Below are 10,846 nucleotides of genomic sequence, written 5' to 3'. Positions count from 1 at the left end.
GACTCACCTTTTTGTAACTTATCTACTATCCTGTCATGTTTTTGTTGGTCTTAATTGCAAAATAAATGCATGGGGCCATTAGCAAACCAAACAGTACCGACTTCATTAATTTAGATCCCAATATTGCAGTAATCTCATAGCACAAATTCTTTGGCTACAAAATCAAGAAAACCCAGTTTGTTGAATTTTCCAGGCAGATCAACTTCAATTTCTTTGTGAAGGTTTCTCCTTATTTTAGTTCAACCTTGATTTCTATTTCTATTTTGTTCTTGTTTTTCTATTTCCCTTTCCTTAAAGATAAAAAATATCTTCAAGTTCTTTTGCTCTTAAAAAGAAAAACCCAATCTTTAAAGCCCTTTTGATTGATTTGAAGTAGTGATTAAGAATCTTCTCAACACCAAGTGTAGTTTGATTTTGAAGTTCCCAAGTGAGGTAAATCTATTTATATTTGTGTTTATATATTTGTTATATATTTGATCTCATCTCATCTCATCTTTTTATGTTCTTCTTGAAGCAAACCAGAGCTAAAAGAGTGTCTGGATTTTTTTATTTTGACGATCAAATTCTTGGAGTTACAACTTCTTTTGGAAGTGGTAAGTGTATATGTTTCCATCGTTGTTATAACTAATTATCAGTCTTTTTTATTTATAATTATATCACATTACACACATGTATATAATTTTATTTAGGGATCAACATTGGATCAAATCGAGCCTAAAAATTTTAAATTAATCGAGTTGATGAGTCCTATTTTAATATCTTAGTTCGATTTGAAATTTTTTCGAATTGAGTCAAGTAAAATAAAATTCGAATCGAGTGAAATTAAAAAAATTTAAACATGTCAAATTAAAATATTATTACCGTATAACTAATTACATGTTAAACCACTTAAATTTGAAACCATATATATTTAAAAAAATTTTAAAGAAAAATAAATAAACTTCAATCATTAATTAACTTATTTAGGTTTCAAAATTCTTATTTTAGGAAATTTTTTAAAATTATTAAAAAATGGAATTTTTATAAATATTTTTAATTTTTAAAAATTGTTTTAAATTATTTTGTAATTTTTGTTGAAAAAACCCAATTTGCTCATTTTCAAAATTGTTAGAGATTATAGAGGTGTTTGCACCAATCTATTATTTGAATTATCAAATCGATTCAATTAACTTGAAATTCAATTTTTTAAAATCGAATTGAGTTTTGCTCACTCTTAATTTTATATATTTAAATGAATTGACAAAAATAAAACAAACAAAATGAAATAAAAGCTATAAAGTTCATTTCATTAAATAAAATAGAGAAACCAATTCTATATGGTCTATATCTACTAGACTTTATCACAAATAGAAATATTTTATATTAAAAATATATTTATAAAAATATTTCAACTGGTTTTGTGTTTGATTCTTAAATACTATTTTTAAGTTGTTTTATTTAAATATTAAATAAAAGTATGAAACGATGAAAATACCTTTATATTAATATTAAAATAATATTAATTTAAGGGTATTTTAATTATTTTACTACCGAATTTGTATCTAATTGATTTGTGAGACCAACTTAATCAAACACCTTATATATAATATATATAATCTATCATCTATAATCTATAATCTATAAATCTATATATATGACAGAGTCATGGTATCACTCTCAACTCAAGAAACCAAACTCTAGTAGAGATAAAATCTTAACAATTACTATTGGGTAGTTTTTTGTTTTAACTTTTTTCAAATTTAAATAAATTAATAAAAAAGTACATAGACTTAGTTTAATTAATTTTAATCATTAGATTATATTTATCTGTGTAATTATATAGCATTACACTTGAATTGTATATATGATTTTATCAACTAATATGAATTGATAAAATGAAATAGAAACTTCTCATCTAAGTCTTGCTTTCCTTTATATTTTTCTACCCAATTCTATACAATACTTGCATCAATGTGAATGTCTGTATAATATTGGTATTCTCTAGTTTTCAAGTAATGTTTTTTTATTAAGTTTCTAATAATATTGGCATTTTGTGTTATGTTTTCAGCTGGACTAAGTTGGAAGAAAAGCCTATTGATTCTCAGACTTTGAATCCTCCTTTAATTTGTTTCGAACTCCGTTGGAACACTGACTGTGGACTGTATGGTGAAGCCGGTAGGATGTCAACTTGATTATGTCTGTCGCTTTCATGACAATGTTGAAAAGCTCCGAGAAAAAAGTGTGACCTTGAAAGTGCACGAGATCGTCTGAAACATGAGATTGAGGATGCTGAAAGGCAGCTTCTACTAATTCAAAAGGATGTACAGAACCTGCAATCAAAGGCAGGAGAAATAGTATCGGATATGGGAACTCTGGAAGGGGAAATTCAACTGAATAAGAGGTGTCTCAATTGGTGTCCTAATTGGATTTGGAGATATCATTTAAGTAAGAAAGCAATGAAGAAAACTCACGATATCTCTGAGCTTTTGGAAAAATTTGATCGACTTGGACCAGTCGGTTATGTGATCCTACTGCCCTTCCCACTATAGACTTCCTATGTTCTAAGGAACTATGGTTTCGGAGTCTTCGAAGGCTGCTTTCAAACAAATTATTGAAGCCTTAAAAGATGAGAATATCATCATGATAGGGTTGTGGGGGATGGGAGGGGTGGGCAAGACCACTCTGGCTCGTGAAGTAGGATTTCAAGCTCCAAAACTGAATTTGTTTGACAAAGTTATGATTACGGCTGTGTCTCAAAAGCCAAATCTTGAGAGAATTCAAGATCAAATTGCACAATACATAGGCTTTGATATGAAGAATGAACAAGGAAGAAGATCCGAGCAAGAATTATGGCTAAGGCTAAAGAATAAACCAAGGATTCTTATCATCCTTGATGATATTTGGGAATCTATCAACTTAATGGAGGAGATAGGAATTCCAATTGGGGATGATCATAAAGGCTGCAAAGTTCTTTTAACAACACGTCATTAACAAGTATGTCGAGCTATGGATTGTCAAAACGTGGTACAACTTGGCTGTTTGAATGATGATGAAGCTTGGACTCTATTTGAAAATAAAGCAGGTCTAGATGACTTTTCTGATGATTCTATTAAAATCCTAGCAAATCAAATTGTTAAAAAATGCAGTGGTTTGCCAATAGCTATAGTTCCACTGGTAAGTGCCTTGAAAGGTAAAAGTTATCATGAGTGGCTAGCAGCATATCCGAGACTCGAGGGTCGTAGATTGATTGAAATAGAAGATGTTAATGAAAGAAATGCTTATAAATGTCTTGAGGCAAGCTTCGTTTACTTGAAGTATAAGGAGACCAAGACAAGTTTCTTGTTCTGCTCTCTATTTCCCCGAGGATTATGAGATTTAAGTGGAGGACTTGGTAAGATATGCTTGGGGACTGGAATTGTATAAAGGCATCGACTCAATTAAAGACGTTAGAAGCGAAGTTCTTGCATCGATTGAGATCCTCAAGAACCCTGGTTTGTTACTAGATTGTGGAGAATGGCATGTCAAAATGCATGATGTGGTTCGCCAATTTGCTTTGTGGATAACATCTTCAAGAAATGAGATTTCTTTTGGGACTGTTGACGCACTACCGATGGATGAAAGTTTCAAGCACTACCGATGAACTTCTTAAAGGAGTGGTTTTCCCAAATCTCAAATTTCTTTTACTTGTTGGTGATTATTTTGTGGAAACTTCGCTTGAAATTTCAAGCGAATTCTTTGAGGGTGTGAAAGCAATACAAGTTTGTGCTTTGGAAGATCAATTGATATCTCTAGATGCGTTTAAGTTTAATATGAACATTCGAACTTTTTGTTTGATTGATTGTGTGAACTCTCTAACATCTCAATGCTTGGGAAGCTAAAGACACTTCATAATCTCTCTTTAAGTCGATCTGATATCACTGAATTACCGACTGAAGTTGGTGATTTGGATAATCTAAGGCTGTTGGATTTATCACATTGCTATGAACTACGAAGAATCGCTCCTAATTTAATACGAAGATTGTCCAATTTAGAAGAACTATACTTGCATGGGTGTAGTTCATTAAAATGGGCGACTGAGAACACAACTCAAAGAGAAAGCTATTCTAGTCTGTCGGAGTTGGATTTATTGCCAAAGTTGGTTGTAATATCATTGGATATTTCTTCTAAACATCTTTCAGATGGCTTTGTGTTTTGCATATTATGGAGCTTTAATTTTTGCATTGGCATAGAAAGAGAAATGTGGTACCAAAAGGGGAAAACTTATCCAATCTCAAGATCTTTGAGAATCAATAACTCTATAGATGTATGTGTTGAGATTATGTGTTTAAGATTGCTGCCATTTAATTTTTTCTGTTACTAAGTTTGAATAATTCTACTTGACTTTAGGAGCTTAGTTTTTTTATTTGTTTGGTATATTGTTACCAGATTTTTAGCATATTTTTAGAACATTTTTTTTTCTATTTTTAGTCTTGAACTTTTGTATTTAAATAGTTGAGGTGCAAATCAATTATTCAAGTCTTCAATTATTTTATATCTTAAAACTTCCTGTCTCTTCTTTCTACTTTAAATCTCTCGATCAACCATCAAAGTTTGAGTTCTAATCACCAACAAATTGGTACCGGAGCTGTTTTCTTAAGGGATCTGTGAGGTTATTTGCGTGTTAAGATGGAAGGAGGGTCTAGTTTTTCAGTTGCTGCACCACTAGTCTTTGATTGAGACAATTACCAGATGTGGGCAGTTCATATGGAGACTTACCTGGATGCTTTAGATCTTTGGGAAGCTGTAGAAGAGGATTACGAGGTCCCACTACTTCCAGCAAATCCTACTGTGTCACAGATTAAAGCACGAAAGGAAAAGAAGACAAGGAAATCAAAGGCAAAAGCTTGCTTATTTGCAGTGGTGTCTCAAATGATTTTCACACGAATAATGTCTCTGAAATTAGCAAAGGAAATCTGGGATTACCTTAAGGCTAAATATGAAGGAGATGAGAGGATTCGTGGAATGAAAGTCCTGAATCTAATCAGGGATTTCGAGTTGTAGAAGATGAAGGAGTTTGAGTTAGTGAAAGAATATTCTGACAGACTTCTCAGTATTGCCAACAACGTGAGATTGCTTGGTTCTGAGTTGAACGACTCTAGAATTGTAGAAAAGCTACTAGTAACTGTTCTAGAGAAGTTTAAAGCCACAATTACTACTCTGGAAAACACCAAGGACCTCTCAAAGATCTCTCTTGTAGAGCTCTTGAATGCTTTACAAGCACAAGAGCAAAGAAGATCCATGAGGCAAGAGGGAGTGATAGAAGATGCCTTACTTGTCAAGCATCAAGACAACAACAGGTATAAAAAGAAGAAAAATTTTAAAAACCAGTCGACGAGTGGAGAAAATTCATCAGGCAATTCTCAAAAGAGAAAAAGAGGAGGTGTCAAGAAATCCTACCCACCTTGTCACCATTGTGAGAAGAAAGGTCATCCACCATTCAAATGTTGGAAAAGACCTGACGCCAAATGCTCCAAATGTTTCAGATGTTTTGTTTGTACCTAAAATTGATCAAAATCTATGAAGGTAGCTATTACAAGCTATGAAGGTACAAAATTTGTTTCAGATGTTTTGTTTGTACCTAAAATTGATCAAAATCTCTTAAGTGTTGGTCAGTTACTAGATAAAGGCTATAAAGTGCTATTTGAGAATAAGCAGTGCTTGATCAAAGATGCTAATGGCAGAGACTTGTTTAATGTCAAAATGAAGGGAAAAAGTTTTGCTCTTAATCCAATGGAAAAGGAGCAAATGGATTTTAAATTCAGAGTTAGTGCTATTGAGACTTGGCACAAGAGACTTGGGCACTTTCACCATCGAGGATTGCTTCAAATGCAGTCAAAGAAGCTAGTAGAAGGACTTACAGACATTGATGATGATCTACCTCATCGTCGAGCTTGTAAATTTGGGAAACAACATAGACAACCCTTTCCAAAACAAGCCTGGAGAGCCTCGAAGAAGTTACAGCTTGTTCATACTAATCTTTATGGTCCTCAGAGAATGCCTTCGTTAAATGGTAACCTCTATTGCATAGCCTTTATCGATGATCTAACAAGAATGTGTTGGATTTTTTTATTGAAGCAAAAATCAGAAGTTGCTGGTGTGTTCTGAAAATTCAAAGCTAGAGTTGAGAATGAAAGTGGATGCATGATTTAGATTTTAAGATCTGATAATGGCAAGGAGTACACTTCAGAAGCCTTTAATAGATTTTGTGAAGAGGCTGGAATTGAACATCAGTTGACGGCGCCATACACTCCACAACAAAATAGAGTCAGTGAAAAGAGGAACAGATTCATAATGGAGATGACTCGATGTATGCTTCACAAGAAGAATCTTCTAAAAAACTTTTAGGGAGAAGCTGCAAACACTGTTGTGTTCTTGCAAAATTGGATTTCAACAAAAGCTATGAAGGATCAGACGCCATTTGAAGCTTGGTATGGTTACAAACCTTCTTTAAAGTTTCTTAGAGTGTTTGGCTGCCTGTGTTTCACTTATATTCCATAGGTCAAGCGTGATAAGCTTGACTAAAAGGCAGAAGCTGACATTTTTTTTGGGTATAGCACTGTATCTAAAGCTTACAGAGTCTTTCAACCACACACTGGACGTGTTATTGTGAGCAGAGATGTTTATTTTGTTGAAAATGAGCAATGGAATTGGGAAAACTCGACCAAGACGAACCAAACTTATAGTGGACCAAATCGTTTTACCATTGGCAGCACATTAGAAGAGCTTGAAGATGAAGGGCAAGATGTTTTAGCTAATGACGCACCTGTCAGAGGTACAAGGCTGCTCTCTGACATTTACCAAAGATGTAACATGGCTATTTGTGAGCCTGCAGGGTATCATGATGCAAAAAAAGTCAACATTAGATGGCTGCAATGAAGGAGGAGCTTTCGATGATCGAGAAAAACAAAACTTGAGAGTTGGTTGATCGATCTCTGGACAGAAAGATAATTGGAGTAAGATGGGTGTTCAGAACGAAACTAAATCTCGATGGGTCAGTTAAGAAATTCAAAGCAAGACTTGTTGTGAAGGGATATGCATAAGTCTTTGGAGTCAATTATTCAGAAACATTTGCACCTGTTGCCAGGCTTGACACTGTAAGGTTGCTTCTTGCTCTTGCTGCACAGAAGAACTGGAAAGTTTTTCAGTTAGATGTTAATTCTACATTCCTAAATGGAGTCTTGCAAGAAAAAATATTTGTCGAGCAACCTGAAGGTTTTGTAAGCAAAGGCAATGAAGACAAACTTTACTTGTTGAAGAAGGCTCTGTATGGCCTAAAACAGGCTCCACGAGCATGGTATAGCAGAATTGATGATCATTTGGTGGGTCTTGGTTTTCAGAAAAGTCAATCTGAGCTCACACTGTATGTCAAGCATGAAGGTACAAACACTTTAGTCATTTCTCTTTATGTAGATGACTTATTGATTACAGGGAGCAATATCAATCAAGTCAATCAGTTCAAATTGGAAATGAAAAAGGTCTTCGAAATGACAGACCTTGGTCTGATGTCTTATTTCCTTGGCATTGAGATCAAACAAAGCCAAAATGAAGTGTTCATCTGTCAAAGAAAGTATGCAAATGAGATACTTAGAAAATTTCATATGGAAGATTGCAAAGCAATGAGTACTCCTATGAATCAAAAAGAGAAGCTAATCAAATATGATGGTTCTGCCAAAGTCATTGAAGCTGAGTTTAGGAGTTTGGTAAGTTGTCTAATGTACTTAACAGCAACCAGACCCGACATCTTGAATGCTGTGAGTATTCTCTCCAGATTCATGCATTGTCCTAATGAGACTCACATGAGAGCTGCAAAAAGAGTTATCAGATACATCAAGGGGACTTGGAGTTATAGAGTGAAGTTTTCAAAGCACAGGGAATTGAAGTTAATTGGTTTCTCTGACAGTGATTGAGGTGGCTCAACTGATGATATGAAGAGTACCTCTGGTTATTATTTTTGCCTTGGATCAGGCATGTTCTCTTGGAGCTCGAAGAAGCAAGAAATTGTAGCTCAATCCACTGCTGAGGCAGAATTTGTGGCTGCAACAACAACAGTTAACCAAGCTCTCTGGTTAAGGAAGATTTTTGTTGATCTAAACATGAAGCAAAAGTAAAGCACAGATATTCTAGTTGATAACCAAGCTGCCATTGCAATCTCTAACAATCCAGTCTTTCATGGGAAGACTAAGCATTTCAACATCAAGTTATTTTTTGTTCGAGAAGTTCAAAAGAGTGGTGATGTGTCTCTTTGTTACTGCAAATCTGAAGATCAAATTGTAGATATCTTCACCAAACCATTGCCACTTAGCAAGTTTGAAAGCTTCAGGAAGAAACTTGGAGTTTGCAGCATCTAAACAAGGAGGAGTGTTGAGATTATGTGTTTAAGATTGCTGCCATTTAATTTTTTCTGTTACTAAGTTTGAATAATTCTACTTGACTTTAGGAGCTTAGTTTTTTATTTGTTTGGTGTATTGTTACCAGGTTTTTAGCATATTTTTAGAACCTTTTTTTCTATTTTTAGTCTTGAAATTTTGTATTTAAATAGTTGAGGTGCAAATCAATTATTCAAGTCTTCAATTATTTTCTATCTTAAAACTTCTTGTCTCTTCTTTCTGCTTCAAATCTCTCGATCAACCATCAAAGTTCGAGTTCTAATCACCAACAACATGCAAGCAACTATTTGAATATGTAGAATCTCTTGAATTGAATAAGGTGGAGGGTCACCCAAACCTTATTCCGAGCTTGGACTTGGGATTTAGTAAGTTGACTTCTTTAGATCTTGATTGGTGCGACTCTATGCAATACCTAATTGATGCATCAAAGCAACAGGTGCCAATCACTGGATTATCTAATTTGAGAAAGTTATCATTAAGTCATATGTTTCATTTGGAAGAGATGTGCAATGTTCCCCAGCTGCAAGGTTTTTTACAGAAGCTTGAAGAGGTTATAGTTTCAAATTGTGATAAGATGCAAGTGTTATTCCCGATTGCTGAATTGAAGAGCATAGAACAAGAAGGGCCCAGCCGTCATTTATGCCTCCAAAGTCTGAAGATTGTTGAAATAGAGAGATGCAATAATTTGATATATATCTTCCTAGTTGCTAATAGCCTTGAGCAATTGCATACTTTGAAGATAAAAAGTTGTCGGAGCTTGGAAGGCATAATCCAAGACCCACAACTGCCATACATAAGCCTCTAAAGTTTAAGGGAAATAGAAGTTCCAAAATGCGATAATTTAAAGTATCTCTTCTCACTGTCTGTTGCTAATAGCCTTGAGCAATTGCATACTTTGAAGATAAAGAGTTGCCGGAGCTTAGAAGGCATAATCCAAGACTCACAAGTGCCGTGCATAAGCCTCCAAAGTTTAAGGGAAATAGAAGTTAAAAACTGTGATAATTTGAAGTATCTCTTCCCAATGTCTATTGCTAATAGCCTTGGGTAATTGCATAATTTGAAGTTAAAAGAGTTGCTCGCAATATAATCCAAGATCCACAATTGGCATACAAATGTCTACTCTAAAGTCTAAGGGAAGTATGTGTATCTCATTGCAAGAACTTGACATCTACTTTCCTTATTGTCCTGTGGTCAAAGATTGGGAAATTTGATTATGCTTTTCATTTCAGGTTTCGTTGATTGATTTGCCTCAATTGAAAGGAAGGGATTTGAACGACATTATACTCTCACAATCGTCTTTGCAAAAGTTAAAAGTGTACAATTGTTTTCAATTGACACATTTTATTATTTCGATTAAGATACAAGTAAGATTTTTCTTTTTGTTTTATATTATTTATTTGTTTGTTTGTTTTTTTTAAATAATTTGTTGTTTGAGTAGTTGTTTAGAAAGTAGATTTTATTTTATAATTTATTGAAATCTTCACCTTTTCATAATTTATTGTCTAAAAAAAATAGATGTTTGTATAACTCTTTAAAAGATAGTTTTCATTTTAGAATTTTAGTTTAAAACTAATGTAAATAAACCTTTAAGTAGTTTAGTTAATTACAATACCAATTAATAACATAAATAAAATTTCATTTGAATACTCTTATAATCTATATGAGATATATATATATTATTTATATAGAATACATCGTTAAGACATTTTAATCTTATGTTGCAAACTCAATCTAGTATGACATAATATTATTTACGTTGTGTTTTTGCACCATTATTTTGGTGATTTTTCATTTTTTTTTAAAAAAAATTGATTTCTTTGACTATAAAAGATTTGAAAAGAAATCTTGGTTGGTGTTCAAACTGTAAGAATCTAATAAGTAAAATAAATTAAACCTTAATTCTTTTATAAAAAAGGTTAAAATAGGAGTTACATAAGAAAATGAATTAATAAAATGATAGGTGAGATGTTAATCGCTTTGAATACTTTGAAATTGATGATTGATGATATGTTTATAGGTATTGGAGTTGTCGGAGATGACAAAAAAGTTAGTCCCAGAAATGAGAAGAGAAACATCAACAATTTCCAATTTTGAAGAGTTATTTGATTTTAGATGTAAGTCTGAAGATCCTAAACTTGTCCGAACTAACTGAACTGCGGGTGATATGGAGTGCTCCCATCCAAGTTGAATACTTTCAAAATCTCTGTCAATTGACGGTTCAAGATTACAGAAGGTTAAGATACATCTTCTCACCTACTATCGCTCGAAATTTGCTACAGTTATCCAGGTTGGGTATATTTAACTGTGAGGAATTGGAGCAAATAATTGAGAAGCATCGAACTCCATCACAACATCATCTCCATCCTATTTGCTTCCCTAATTTGAAGCAGATTACAATCAAGAGGTGTGAAAACTTGAAATGTTTGTTCCCAATTACTCTC

At 33.5% G+C, this 10,846-nt stretch overlaps 1 protein-coding gene across 1 annotated transcript; it reads left to right on the top strand.

Annotated features, from left to right (window-relative positions):
• The first annotated feature begins 2,550 nt into the window (after positions 1-2,550).
• On the top strand, positions 2,551-2,970 carry LOC121217242 (putative disease resistance protein At3g15700). The gene has a single exon (XM_041092766.1). It carries the CDS (start codon positions 2,551-2,553, stop codon positions 2,968-2,970), a length of 420 nt encoding a protein of 139 aa, XP_040948700.1.
• The last annotated feature ends 7,876 nt before the right edge of the window (positions 2,971-10,846 follow it).

Source organism: Gossypium hirsutum, chromosome D05 (assembly GCF_007990345.1).
Source record: "Gossypium hirsutum isolate 1008001.06 chromosome D05, Gossypium_hirsutum_v2.1, whole genome shotgun sequence".
In the NCBI taxonomy this organism is placed as follows: Eukaryota; Viridiplantae; Streptophyta; class Magnoliopsida; order Malvales; family Malvaceae; genus Gossypium; species Gossypium hirsutum.
The sequence above is the reverse complement of the archived record's forward strand: the minus strand, read 5'-3'. Positions and strand labels throughout refer to the sequence as shown.

What these genes read in the sequence shown, in the direction of transcription:
- LOC121217242 (XM_041092766.1), top strand. Translation starts at nt 2,551, where the DNA reads ATGGTTTCGGAGTCTTCGAAGGCTGCTTTCAAACAAATTATTGAAGCC.